General features: G+C 40.6%; 1 protein-coding gene across 2 annotated transcripts in view; it reads left to right on the top strand.

Moving 5' to 3' along the window:
• Positions 1–14,776, top strand: part of CTTNBP2 (cortactin binding protein 2) — a 151,968-nt gene that overhangs the window by 52,309 nt on the left and 84,883 nt on the right. For both annotated transcript variants that reach the window (XM_019543425.1, XM_019543426.1), the window contains exon 3: positions 5,229–5,453. In XM_019543425.1, the coding sequence (XP_019398970.1) occupies positions 5,229–5,453 (225 nt within the window). The remainder of the gene's footprint in view (positions 1–5,228; positions 5,454–14,776) is intronic.

Raw genomic sequence — 14,776 nt, 5'->3', positions numbered from 1 at the left:
AAACCGGTTTATGTGTAACTTCTGTCCCTAGCTAAAAAGATTTTCCACACTGTGACTGGGGTATGGCTCACCCAAAAGCACTGTGAAATACATCAATTTCACACATTTGTATAATCAGCTAAAAACATACATTATCAACTTCTCTGGTCTTTAAAATGTATTAAGCTTGTCATAAAAAATATTGCTTCAAAAGCACCTCTCCTACAAAATGTGGAGAAAGTCAGTGAAGCTCTATACCATTTCTAAAGGTCAACCAATTGGGGCTTTAGTGTCCCTGTCGCAGGGCACTTCCGCTCTGTGCTCCTAGTGAGCTATAAACTTAAGGGGGAAGGTGTGTCGCAGGGCACTGAGGTGCCTGCTCCTAGGAAAGGCACAGGTGCCGGTTGCCAGGGCAACTGCAGTCAGTCAGCTGACCGGAAGGGGGCAGAGCCTGTCCTATATAAACAGCCTAGGCTGAGGCCAAGCAGGCAGTTCCCTGCTAACATCAAAGGGTGAAGGAGCTCTGCTGGAGCATTGCAGCCTAAACAAGCTAGATGGCCAGCTTCAGTTCACGGAGAATGGGAGGAGATACCCCTGATAGGGAGTTGAGTGATGTTTAGCCAGAGGGCTAGAGTTTGCGTTTTAGCCAGGAGGCTTGGTTTTGAGTTGGGGCCGATTGGCTTATGGTTTTGTTTGTTATTACACCAGAGAACCGGGTGAGGCTAATAGGGGTTGGAGGAGGCCTCATAGGAGCTCCCCAGTAGCGTGGGGGAGTTCCTGGTGCCAGAGGGGGCACAACAGTCAGGGGTGCACTGACCCCAGCCCTGAGAGGGGGCCCAGTTGATTGAGGGCCAGGTAAGGCCGAGGTCGCCTGAGCCATACAGGAATAGGAGTCACAGGGAGGGGATTTGGGAGGCCAGGCCCAGCTACGGCCACCTGAGCCCCATTGGGAGGAGCACCAGTGTGGGCACTGGCAAGAAGCCCAGAGGGTGCTTGCATTAAGCCCCAGAGAGGGTGAGGGCACTGAGAGAAGCCCCAGAGAGGGCGAGGATGCGGAGAAGGGCCCTGGTGGGGCCACAAGTAGAAGACAAGCCCAGAGGGCATCCGCAAGGACGTGGGCAATAATAATTGACTCAACAACGTCCGGTACATCTGAGAGGCTTGGGGCATGGTATAAGGGGTGGTAGGAGCCACACATAGCCCTGGGGCAGGAGTGCCCAGAATCATCTGTAGACGGAGTACTGGTGGGAGTACGCCAGGGGTATCACGCCAAGGAGGACAAAAGGCAGCCTCCCTTAGTAACTCTTATCATCAAAGATGTGGCGAGCGAGAACAAGGGTGCTTGATCGCCAACTTGGCATGGTAGGGGGCGCTAGGAGAGGTCACAGCCGCTCCTGGGACCCCGCCCCGTGACAATCCCAAATATGGGAAGCAAGTTACATGAACTGTAAAACATAGCACAAGAGCATATTAGGTCCACAAGTCTTGATTGTGCACGATAATTTGTTCTGACTGCCAGGTAAGCTTGTTGTAGTTGTGGATTTTTTTAAATTTTTTTTTACATTGTATCATTCATAAACCATACAAATATAGATTGTAATAACACTATGAAATTGTTTGCAGTACTCTTAGTGCTATATATGAATGGAAAACCTTTATTGTTTTACACAGGATTAAACTAGAGTTAATCATTTAAAATTAGTGAATTGTCTTCCTGTAACCAGCTCAGATTATTTCTGAAGGCCTTTATCATTATCATGAACACTAATGACTAACCCATGTTAAGTTACATAAAAGATCCTTTGCCTCCAAATAACAAAACCCTCTCCATCTGAGTTGACCTATGAATGCTTCCTTTTAGTTTGAAAGACTTGTTTGGCAGAGTTTGGAAGGGGAAGGAGGGTTCTTTCCATAGAAACATTTAATTAATTTATTTTAAGCTTTTTCATTTCTCTCTTACTGTTTCAAAGCTCGGGCTTTGTCCTAAGAAGTGTGGGAATATTGATTTACAAGTTAAATTTTGACTTACAGGGTCACATAGAATTGTTCACATGGAAAGCGCAGTGTGTAGTTTATGTAGATATATGAAACTGAATTGATATTACCTCTGCTGGCTCTCCAAATCTATCTTCTGTCTCCAAGGGGTTGCATACAGCAAAGTTCTCAAGGCATCTTTGACTCCAGTATTTCTGCAGCTTTGTTATTCCTCGGTCATGTCTCCCAAAGTTACCTTATTCCTATACTTTCACTCATAACATTGAATCATAACCTCTACCACTATGTTTTATTCTTGCCTGGAACACAGCTCCACAAAATACCTAAGATACCACAAGAAGATAAGAGTTTGGGTCATGACTTTTATGATTTAAATTCATAGTGGGTGCCTCTACACATGTGCTTTTCTGTAGAGTTGAAAAATTAGCTCTGCATTAAAGTGTCATAGTTTACATATACAAAAAACTAGAACTCTTGGTTCCAAAATGATCTCTTTTATTAGACCAGTTGGGAACTCACAAGAAAATTGTCCTTTTATGCAAGCTGTCGGGATCAAAGTCCCTTCATCGGGCTCTAGGAAAAGTATAAATGTTACAAGATGATAAAAAGTCCCCATAGGTAGGAAATAAACTTCATTTTTGCACACAGGGACTTTGGCAAAAGGACTTTGATCCCAAAAGCTTGCAGAAAAGGACAGTTTCCTTGTGATTTCCCACTTGGTCTAATAAAAGAGATCATTTTGGAACCAAGAGTTCTAGTTTTCTGTATGTCTTTTTGTCTCAGACCAACACAGCTACCAAGTACATCCCTGAAACATAGTTTACATGTGCACTGGTATTAGTGTGCAGGAAATTAACTCTGGCATAGGACAATACTATCCTATGGCAGAGTAATTTACTCTGGTGAAATGTGTAGATGGTGATGGGCTGACCTGGTGCAAGCCCTGCACTTTAGCACCCTCGTGCTGCAGCCAGAACCTCTGCCATCTGATATTGCCACCCAGAGCCTGGGGATGACCCCTCCATGCCCTGTCCAACTTGGGACTGCTCTGCCCTGTCTCAAAGTGCTGTGGTCCTAGGCACATGTGCAGAAGCTGTGCCCAGAAGCAGTTTTCTCCAGCTTGAAGTTCACTGGAGTTTATCACATTTGATTAATTGCACGTGTAGATGCACCCAGTTAGTAGCAGCCTAGGAGTTTGTCTTTGAAATTTTCTCTAGTGATGAGGTGATAGATCTGTTAAAGTCTCTAGGTGAGAACCTCTATTTCTCTATACCCTAAAGATGAGTGTACTCTGCATTTTTCTCATGTAGCTTTGCAAAGGCTTCTAGGTAAGTAGTTCTTTTAGGAACACAAATCAGTGATCCACAGATGGAACAACCTGCCAGAGAGTGCTTTGACTTATTCTTACCAATCAGTGGCATGTTTATATCTCTAGTTTATTATGTTAAGTTCTCTGTAAGGTTATTGGAATGACCTTATCTACATACATTTCTAAACTTATTTCAAAGCTTTTGTCTCAATAAAATCTTATGACAATGAATTTGGGGGCTGGACTCAATGATCTCCCGAGGTCCCTTCCAGCCCTAATGTCTATGAAATCTAATTCACTGGGTTTATACAATATTAACCCAATGAATGCCCAGTATTTAAAAAAGAAACATTGTCTCTAATCAGTTTTAAATCCATTGCTCTTTTAGTTTCATAAGCTGACTCTTGGTTCACATGTTAGGATAAATAAGAGGATTTGATTTCGTTTCCTCACTATTTTGTATACCAATATAATACCTCATGATTTTTCTCTCTAAATTAGATAGTGTCAGCCTTTTTTCAATACCTTTTCTGATCATTACTTTCATTGTCAATCTCTTCCTATTAAAAGTTGATCCGTGTGTGGGAAAGCATATGGAGAAAAATGTTTTATATTCATACATTTATATTATACACTTTAACTATAGAGTTATCTTGATTATAGATCCTATAATGATTTTATTGTCCAAAATCTCTTCTTTGGTAGGTATTAAACATTTTGTTATAGACCTTTTGCTCCTGGTTATGTGTCCTTCATATAGCTACATGTCCAACTCTAGGAGACCATCTTTGCACATTCATTGTGAAAAGGTATTTGTGAATGTTATTAACCATATACAATGGCCCTTAGGCAATCAACCCAACTTTCCGGTTTTGTTTTAAGATATGTGGCATTGTAGTAGTAGTTCTTTCTGTATCTTATTTAACTGTGAAACAGTTAACTCAGAATCAGGACCAGTATGAAGTCTTTGACATTCTAATGCAAATTGGCTATTATTATTTGTCTCAAGATTCTTCCATGTCCAATATGCACAACTGTTTGAAATGTTCTGCTTATCTCCTAGTAGGAACTTAAGACTTTAGGTCTGATATTTCTGCAAGATAGTATTTTCAGAGCAGTGATTTGTAGGTCTGTGTTAACCTCTTGCCAGTACTTCTTAATGGTGTGATAAACAAGCACCTTTTCTGGCCTAAATTACTGGCTTTTGTCATATGTGCTTGGCCTAATAAGCAAAAAAAGTTACTTTCAGTCTAACTGCTGTGAGGCCAAAGTGATGTTAAGTCTGTTCAGTAATATTCTCTTTCTGAAAACTGTATTGCATTTTGCAAATAAGTTTACACACCTAAATAGTAGAATTGAATAATATGAAGATGTGATACCATACGTTGTGTCCTAATAACAGATCCTGAGGAAATGCTGCATATGACACATTTAAATGCTTTGTCCCTACCTATCTAATCTAGATCTAATTAACTATATATAGCATGCCTGTGTAAGTAGCATGTTGTTAGAGGCTGATAATTATTTTTGATACAGTAATTGCATGAAACAGAAGTTTTCATGTATTTTAAGTAACATCTTTTTAGAAAATTAAATTCTAAAATAAAAATATCTCAAAAAAATTTCAACCTATATATCAGCTACTTTACAGGGTCATTTTTCTGTGGTATTCCATTCCAGAGAATTTACTTTTCTGCCTTTAGATGGAGAAGGGAAGACTTTGTTTATTGGCATTACAGACTGCACTGATAAAACATAAAATCTGTATGTGCAATATGTTTGAGGTTGTCTGTTTAAATACAAATAGGAAATAAATGCTAATTCAAAATATTTATATTTGTAATAGAAATATTTCACGCTTCTTTACTTTAGAGCTGTCTGTATGCATAAACTCTTAAAAATCCATTAATTATTATTTTTGTTCATTTGTCTTTCCATCCTGTAGGCACGCCGAAAGGAGGTTTTTATTCAGGAACGATATGGGAGGTTTAATCTCAGTGACCCATTTCTGGCCCTGCAGAGAGATTTTGAGGCAGGTGCTGGCGATAAAGAAAAGAAGCCCATCTGTACCAACCCCCTCTCCATTTTAGAAGCTGTCATGGCTCACTGCAGAAAAATGCAAGAGAGAATGTCAGCTCAGTTGGCTGCTGCTGAAAACAGACAAAAGAAGGTATCATAGCTACTGCTTGTAGTCACTCACTCAATGTATTTATCCATTTACTTTCTTATTGTGATCTTTATCTAATTTATTTGTCATCACAAATATAAAGATCAGATCAGCCTATGTTTGGCACACACACCAAGATGCTGATTGCTGATGATATGTTATGTTCAGACTGGTCATGTTCCATGAATTAAGCACTACTGATACATGAAATAAGATTAACTCTGATGAGCCCTTGTATATGCAGGCAGTTCTAACTGTTGGGTAAAGAGCAAACATTTGCTCATCAGATATTTTTCAGCTCTGTTTTAGCCCAAGGCAGCTGCCTTTATACACATTTTTGCTTTACTAAATATTTTAAAGGACAAAAATCTCTTAGTCATATATGACATGAGGTTGGAGTAAGCCATAAACAAAATGTCACTATCTGAAAATTGATAATTTTTTCAATTCTAAGTTTAAAATATTGAATCTTTAAAATATTACCAATAAAGAGAGACCTATTTGAATCAACATTATGAAAAAGGATTATTGTCATACCAAAAACTGTCCTTTGCCATTTTGATATTGTGTTGACATGCCAGTCTGATGGAGCTACTTGAGGTCAAATATTCCACTTTATGTGAAAGAGCTCATGATAGGCCACACTTAATAAACTGTTCATTGTTCTAAAAATCAAGAATGCATCATGAGTGCATATAGCTTTTTGCCGTTTCTTCTTTGGAGGTGACTGGTGTATTCAACTGCAACTTTGTCTACAGAGTTTTGTAAAGCATTTTAAAGTAATTTCAAGTTTATTTTTCTTTCAGCTGTATTTCATAAATTTGTATTTGGTTCCTTCCTAAAGTTTCTTTTTTTATGAAAATGACAGATAACAAATCTAAAAGATCTTTTTATTAAATCATTGCATGAGAAATACTTGCTTTTGAAAAGTTGTAGATTAGCCTTAGCACCTGAAGTAAAAATAATCTAGAGTTCAAATACTCTTTGTGCAAAACTTTGAAAGAGTGCAGTCAGGTCTATGTTAGAAACTGTTGATGTCAGTTAGGGATGGAAAGTGTTTCATTTTGTTTCATTTTGTTTTGAGTTTGACTTGTTCTGGCAACAAGCCTAGTATGGAGACCAGTTATGTTGACATAAATATATAGTTTTATTTTAAGTAATCATAAGCTATACCACTGAAAGCACTGGGTCTGCATTATGTTTGTTAGTATGTCCATGTCAGTATAGTTATTCCAGCAAATTTCTCTAGTATAGGCATGAGAATACTCTACTTTCTGCTTTTCTGTTTGGTTCTGAAAATTCCTTCTGCACTGGAGTGGTAAACAGCCCAAATGTGTTAACCAGACGAGTGCTTAATTCTAGATAATACTTACTTATAATAGGCCTTAACATGTGCAGTAGCACCTTTTACTTAATGCTAGCAACATTTCCAGTTTAGAGTGACATTTGTTGGACTGATCCATTTTCCATGCATCTTATTTGTCCTAAAAGAGGATGACCCTGAATTTAAAGTGACCCCCCCAATAATTAGATTCTATACACAGAAAATTTATAAATGCATTAGATGTTCCACGTAGACAATCTAATTGTTGGAGGATTTAAATTCATCCCCCTGCCACTACTATAGACAAGGGGAGGCAGTAATGGGTCAAGCAGTGGGGGGGAAGACTGGGAGTGTAGTAGAGGGCATGTGCTAGGGTGGGACAGGCAAGGTGGAGGCAGTAGGATAGGCAGGCAGCTTGCTCCCTGCCACCTGTCTTTCCTACTTACTCCCACTTATGCCTGTGCCCCACAGCCTCAGGCCCCTATTCCCCCTTCCACACAGCTTCTGCATTTCCATCCCCTCTTCTCCGTTTCTCTCCCCTGACTGCCATACCTTTATTCCAGCAGTCTCTGTCCCTGCTGAAGCCTGGGGGCACTGAACATGGCTCCAGCCTGACCCCATAGTAGAAGTACAGAGCCAATACCACGGCTACAAGGCTGGGCTGGAGCCATGCTCTGTGCTCCAGGCTGCAGCAAGGACAGCCTGCTGGCACAGAGCAAAGGTAAGAGGGAGTGCAGTGGGGGTAGGGAAAGGGGAGAGATGGGGAGAAGTAGAATAGGTGGGAGAGACAGTGGGGGCTTGAGGCTGCAGGTGAGGAGTGGGAGGTGGAGTGCAGAACTAGCACGGGGCAGGCAGCACCTGCGGCTCCAGCCCCAACCCAAGGTTGGGACCGGAGCCACAGCAGCTGCTTGCCCTCCCCCACATTGTACAGGCATACCTCGGAGATATTACAGGTTCGGTTCCAGACCACCGCAATAAAGCAAATATCGCAATAAAGCGAGTCACACAAATTTTTTGGTTTCCCAGTGCATATAAAAGTTATGTTTACACTATACTGTAGTCTATTAAGTGTGCAATAGCATTATGTCTAAAAAACCAATGTACATACCTTAATTAAAAAATACTTTATTGCTAAAAAATGTGAAGTGAGCAAATGCTGTTGGAAAAATGGCGCCGATAGACTTGCTCGACGCAGGGTTGCCACAAACCTTCAATTTGTAAAAAATGCAATATCTGCCAAGTGCAATAAAGCGAAGCACAATAAAACGAGGTATGCCTGTACTTGATTGTAAGATGAGGGGCTTCCCCCCACTTACGTTAACTATGGGGGGGTGTTGGGAGGGGGCAGGGAACAGACCTCACTTTTTAATCAAGTCAATATGATATTCTCCAAGCCAAAGATACATTTTGTTTTCAGAAAGCTTCAACTAGGTGTTGGCTATTTTTAATATGAAATATGTGGGAAAATTACCATTATATTTATAATTTTGCCATCTTTTGACCTGCTTGTGCTACCCAACTGTTTTGGGATAGAAAGCTAAAACTCAACAGAGACATGATTTCCATAGTGCAGCTGGAGTTTCTTGTCACCTTTCATACTTACTGGAGAACAGTGGAGATCTGTCTGATGAGGATAATCAGACTGTTCTAATTAAAATGAAAACTGTTTTCCCATAGTACTGGTATGTAGTGGTGGATATTTTGACTTCTTTAAATTACCTATCAGGATGATTCCTATTTAAGAGGTCATGAACAAGGATGTATTTAACATTTAAATAACCATCCATTAGAACTTTATTAAAATATGAACCCTTCTAGACGTTTTGGACTCTATACTATTTAATTAAATCCTGATCTTTGAATAGTGGGTCTTTTTCTGTCACTGAGGTCTGTGCTACATAACCAAGATGTAATACAGTATTTTGTGGTGCACTGTCATCTAAAACATGTATATAATTCACAAAATTTCTACTGGAGGTTTGGTAAAATACATTTGAAAAAAAATCTTCTCTCCAAATCCCTCCTTCTCAAAAGGTTTGAGCCGTTTTGCAGACCAGACTCCTTTTTACCTGTTACCACCATATGGTTGACTGTTTTGGTTTATTGCATCCAGTGGTACTATTAATATAACAATTCACCAGTGTCAGTGAGCAGTTGGTATGTGTCCTGAAGTAATTAAACATGCATTTCAAAGTGTTTGTAATTTCAGCTATAGCTTTAGAATTCTCACATATTATGGAATAATAAAATATTTTACTGTAGGCATTTCAGTTTGGAAGTAAAGGATATAGTATTTTTACTTTTCAGAAGGAAATGTAAGTGTTTTAATAAATCATAATTTTAGGAAAAAATACTTTAATCTTAATTTATCTGACAGTTTGACTTAGAGGTGTCTGAATTGTATGAAGCTCCTTTTTAAATAGGCATTTAACTTATACACTGAAATTTAATAAAATGTGGCTTTTCTAACGTGTATATAAAGTACTACCCTGGAAATCATCAGTGTAGTCCCTGTTTTTATTTAGTGTTAAGAAAGAAGAATGTTTAGATGAAGAGTGTTTGAAAACCAACTTGCTGAAGTTAAACAGGAAATTTTCCTGGGTCAGTGCCATCACTTTCTGGAGAACTTATCCTTTCATATATACTTTGCAAAAAGTCATGAGTTAAATGGTAAAACTACAGCCTAGACAGAGCAGTTTCTGGGGCCTTCTAAGCTCATGGCAATATGTGGCAATCCTTAAGAAATACTCTCTTCTCAACGATCCTTTACCCAACAAATGTCTATCAGCCATGTGTTTCCCCTCACAATCGGTTCCTTCTTCTCAACCTTTCAAATCCATCTATGGGAGAGTTAATGAAATTATTTTGGGATACACCATTGACTTGATTTAACTAATCATTAGGTACATATTCCTCTTCCCCCTCAGTTTCCTTTTATAAGGAGGTAGAACCAATTGTTGGCACTGGAATTATGACCTTATTCCAGGCAGACCCAAGCCCTCAGACCTGCCATACCTTCTTCCATTCAATAATAAGCAAATTTTATCAATAGTGATAGCAGATGAGAGTAATGCAGGCAAGGTAAGCAAAATTCTGCTCTTCCCCCCTTCTTTCCCCCTTCTGATTTTATATCTGCCATTCCTAAGGCTGTTGCAGAGAGAAGGATACATCTGGCCAATATGCGAGCTTCACCCTGTGATTCATTCTTGAATGTCGGATGCCTGGACGTCAAGGGCCATGGCCCAACTCCAACCCTAACCCCGAGTGGGGTGGGTGAGACAGGCGTGGTGGGGTGCCCTCTGTTCATGGTGGCCTCAGAATTCACCCCGTCAGGGACCTTTTGCTACTCTGAAGATCCCTCCTTCTATATCCTTTCCCTCTTCTGATGACTTTTCATTTCCAGATACCATTGATTGGTGTCCGTATGGTAGTCATACTATCCACATTCTGTCCTATCAGCATATTTCTTTGTTTCAAAAAACCCATCATATGCACACATCTTAATTTGGTCATTTACTGGTGTCATAATTTGGTTGTGCTTCACCCTCCTAATTTGGTCCATCCACTAAAACTGGAAATCTCCAGGGGCTCTGCAGCTGGTCATTGTGACCTGGCCAATGTGGCAAGCCTATCTTGTGTTATGGATTTTCAGGGAACTGTGTGCAAATTCCCAGTCTGTTTATGCCCACTTGTCCATTGGCCTCAGAAAAGGTGTCTGCCTTGAAGGAAACTTTGTCACAAACAGGCTTTTAGAAACCAGTTAGCCCCTGCCATTCCCCTGGACCATTGTTCTAATGCATACCTACTCCACCTATAAGCCAATTCCTAAAAGCAAATCACTAGATATCAATTTGTTGGCCATCATCTACTCCTTTGTTTTTTTGAGCTGATATTTTCATAGGGAACAGGATTGGGGAGTGGCCTATTGCTTCCAGTGAAACTGGAAATTGTCCTGTATAGGAACCGAAGACCAACTCTATTAACAAGGAGGGTATCCCTCCACTTATTCATATTCTTCCCTTTAAATTGAAAGAGATGATACAATTTTTCACAACATGTAAAAATATTTTTTTGCAATAAAGAAATGGAAGATGTTTATCTTTGGCTTTTAAAGAGTTGGAGACCATTTAGCCAAAACAATCTTTTAGAAGCAAATAATTTTGAAATTTGGTTGAGAGCATTCTTTTGCTAACACTAACTTAATATGTCAGATATAGCTACTGCTTCTTGATAACTCAGTGTAATTAGATCATGACACCTGAAGCCAAACTTTCGTCTTACTTTATTTACATACATTTTGCCAAGTCATTACAGTGAACATGCTTCATTTCAGCAATCTGAGTTACAGCATTAGAATAAAACTTATATCTGATAGGATTGAATGGTTCTTGGTATTACTATGACTTGAACATTGGGAGCAATGCCACAATTTTTTATCTTTGGTTTACAGTATTCACAAGTCAATTATATATGAATAGTAGTATTTATTATTAAAGAGTTGTTGTTCACCTTTTCTCTTGAATACTACTTTGCTATGGAGGGCTTGGTTCTGCATTCAGGACTGTCTCTTGAAATGTTTTGAATATCAGAGTGACACACTGACTTCACCAGAGTTGAGGGGGTGAAGCCCAACATGAGGATCAGTAATAGTCATGTATCTGATTTATTTTTAATTTGAATAATAAGAGTGGAGTTAAAAAAAAGCCTGGGGGCTCTGGTCAAACCCTTCTTCTTTCTAAAATACCTGAGGGCTCTATAATGGAATCAGTGGGACATCCAAAGTCATAGGATGAGATTCTTCTCTGCATTCAGATGGAAGGGAAAAGGATGGGAACTAAGTTAGTCTTCAGTCAGAACTAGAAGATATTAAAGAACTGGGGCCTGGAGAGATTCCCTATGGTCCTATTTAAGTCATGGCAACCTTCTTTTCCAACATAATCGCTATTCCAGGGCTTCTGATTGGATCTTTGGAGGTTAGATTTATCCATGTCCTATACGTATTACCTTTTCCCTGGAAGCTGAGGGAAGGGGAACAGGATACATCAGTCTGAATAGAACTTGCATAAATACTTTTCCCCCTTAGCACCCACTCTCTGATACTGTGAGAAACTGGACATTAAGATAGATTTTACCTGTGGTCAGACTCAGTATAGACATCTCTTATGTTCTTTGAGCTGGGTCTCTGAGAGTCCCTTCACACACTTGGGCCATTTTATCCAGCATAAAGCAGGAAGAGCACAAGTGGAGATCAGGATCATGCCAAAAGGAACTTAACTATAGGGTGAACAGAAACTGAGATTTTTAAAGTTAACAAAGGGCAAATTGAGCATGATTTAGTTCTTTATAATCATGGAAAGAGAGAATGTTTTAGTATTACAATATGAGGTGGAGGGGAAGGGAAGATAGAAAATAATCTATTATTGTTGTCAAGCTTAGGAGCAAATGGGACAAAGGACTGTCCCCTTCCCAAAAAAACTCAACAAACCAGAGACTGAGACAAAAGACAATGATATAGAACGGGGGTAGGCAAAATATGGCCTGCAGGCCAGATTTGGCCCTCCAAGCTATTCTATTCAGCCTGCAGGGCCCCTAAATATAGATAGATAGATAGATAGATATCTCTATATAGATATCTATCTCTATATAGATATCTATATAGATATATATATAAAAAATTGATTATTTTTTATCTGTCCAAGCTGACAAGGCTCCAGCAGCGGTAGGACCCAGGGGTAGCAGCAGCAAGGCCCAACCAGCTCCACCTCACCTTCCCCCAGCCCCCTCCACCCCAACTTGCCCCACAACCCGGGGGCTCTTCCCCACTTCCCTCCACCTGAAGGTGCAGTCAGATAAGAAAAAGGGGGAGGAGAGGATCACTGGTGATGGCACCAGTCTGCAGGGGCTCGGCTGGCTTTTGCTGTGTTCTGCAGTCCTAGCCATGCAGCTGGGAACCATGCACTGCTGAAGCGACAGGCAGGCGGGCAGGGGAGATCGGAGAAGCGGTGGCAGCAGCAGGAAGGTGGGGATATGTTGGTAGCAGTAGCAGCAGGCAAGGGTGAGGAGTAGCAGCAAGTGGGAGGGCAGGAGTGCAGTGATAGGTGGGCTGGAACATGGGGCAGGAGTGCGGGATCTGCGCTGGTAGGGGCCTAGGGTGGGAGCAGTAGTAGTGCAGAGCCTGAGGTGGCAGGGGCTCTAAGGAGCCAAGCCAGTTCTGCCCTTCTCCCTGCTGGGGCAGCAGGAGCTGGTGTGGCTCCCACAATTCTTGCCTGGCTCCATATGGTGCTGGCCAGACCAGGCTGGCTCCAGCACCATGCAATTCCCAACTGTATGTTGCAGTAGATGTTTGATTTTTAGAATACTTCTTTTTTTCCTGGTTCCAAGATAGCAACCCCCTTGCCAAAAGAACTTTTGGGGGCCAGGTGAGGGACTTCTGGTGGCAAAGGTCAGGGGTTACGGGGTGGAACTTCTGGTCCCAAGATGGCAACCAGGGGGTGGGGCACCTGTCAAGGGGCAGGGCTATCCATGTGGCCCTCAACAGCTTGCTAAAATGTGTTAAGTGGCCCTCCAGCCAAAAGAATTGCCCACCACTAGTATAGACCCACAGGGAATTACAAAAGGACCAGATGAAAACATTGGTCAGCATGACAGATTGTGGTATCAGTACTTTAACTTTTCAGTAAATGTACTTTTTTCAGGATTATTTTCTGGAGGGAGCAGTGGGGGAAGAGCATCATGGCTAATAAGTATATAGAAGTAAAAGTTGAAGAAAAAATATGAAGTAACATTCCATGTATAACTGGGGAGCATTTCCCAAGGTTGGGGGGCAGTATGCATAAAAGAGGAGAAAGCAACAACAAAAAAAACCCCACTTGCTTTAAATTTTAACAGGTGGGTGATGAAGGCTGATATCCCAGGCCAGTTATGCAAAAGTCAAACCTTCATGATACTGAAGGAGAGAGAATTGGTAATCTGAAGGTACATTGTCAACTATACTGAAATTTTCTTTAAATTCTCCACCTTAATGTAAAAACTGCCATAAGTTATACCAACATAAATGCATTCTGTCTCCATCCTCTAAGCCAATAATTCTCAACTAGGGTGTCTTGACATCCTTTCAAGGGTGCTGCACAGTGTTAGAACTGTTAGGCATACAAATATGATTCACAAGATAAACCCATAGATTTCTAATAGGAATCCATAGTGTTAAAAACATTCTGACCTGTTATGGTCTTCACTGAGTTCTTTGCAACAGAAAAATTACTCTGATAGTTTTTCCATAGTCAAAAAAGCAAGTGAAAACTGAGCTGGCATTTTTCAAGGGGTGCCCTGAGTCTAATAACAGGTGCCAAACGTCAGATGAGGGGTGCCTTGAAAATTAGAAGTTGAGAACCACTGCCATAAACTTTTTACTCTTTCTGAGCTAACACATTGTTACGTCCAAAAGTGAAAAGTAATGGGAGAAAGGAGTAGGAACAGAACATGTGCCATCTCATCTTTTGTTTTCCCGTTCAAAGAGGTTACCCCTAGAAGAGATGGAGCTTAACAAGTTAGAGCAATGGTGCTCAACCTTTTGGCTCCCATTTTCTTATTTCATGAGAGAATGAGCAAGACCATAAAGAGTGGTTTAAGTAGTCCTATCACATTCCTCCCACAAGAACATACCCTGTCTTTATACAGGGTTTGACACCACCTGCCTCTGACGACTACCTGTCTCCTTAGAATGACTCACAGTCTAGTAATGGCATCTTGTTGTTTGTGATGGTGTACTTCAAGTAAGTGGGGTTCTCAGCCAGAAAATTTCTTTATTAATCTTCAAGAAAGGGAGGAAAGTGGATCTGGCTAACTATAGGCCCATCAGCCTGACTTCTATCCCCAGGAAGATCTTAGAAAAGTTTATTAAAGAGGCCATCCTTAATGGACTGGCCGATGCCAACATCCTAAGGGATAGCCATCACGGGTTTGTTGCAGGTAGGTCTTGCTTGACCAATCTCATTTCCTTCTA

The sequence above is a fragment of the Crocodylus porosus genome, unplaced genomic scaffold (assembly GCF_001723895.1).
Source record: "Crocodylus porosus isolate Cpor-Errol unplaced genomic scaffold, CroPor_comp1, whole genome shotgun sequence".
Lineage (NCBI taxonomy): Eukaryota > Metazoa > Chordata > Crocodylia > Crocodylidae > Crocodylus > Crocodylus porosus.
The sequence above is the reverse complement of the archived record's forward strand: the minus strand, read 5'-3'. Positions and strand labels throughout refer to the sequence as shown.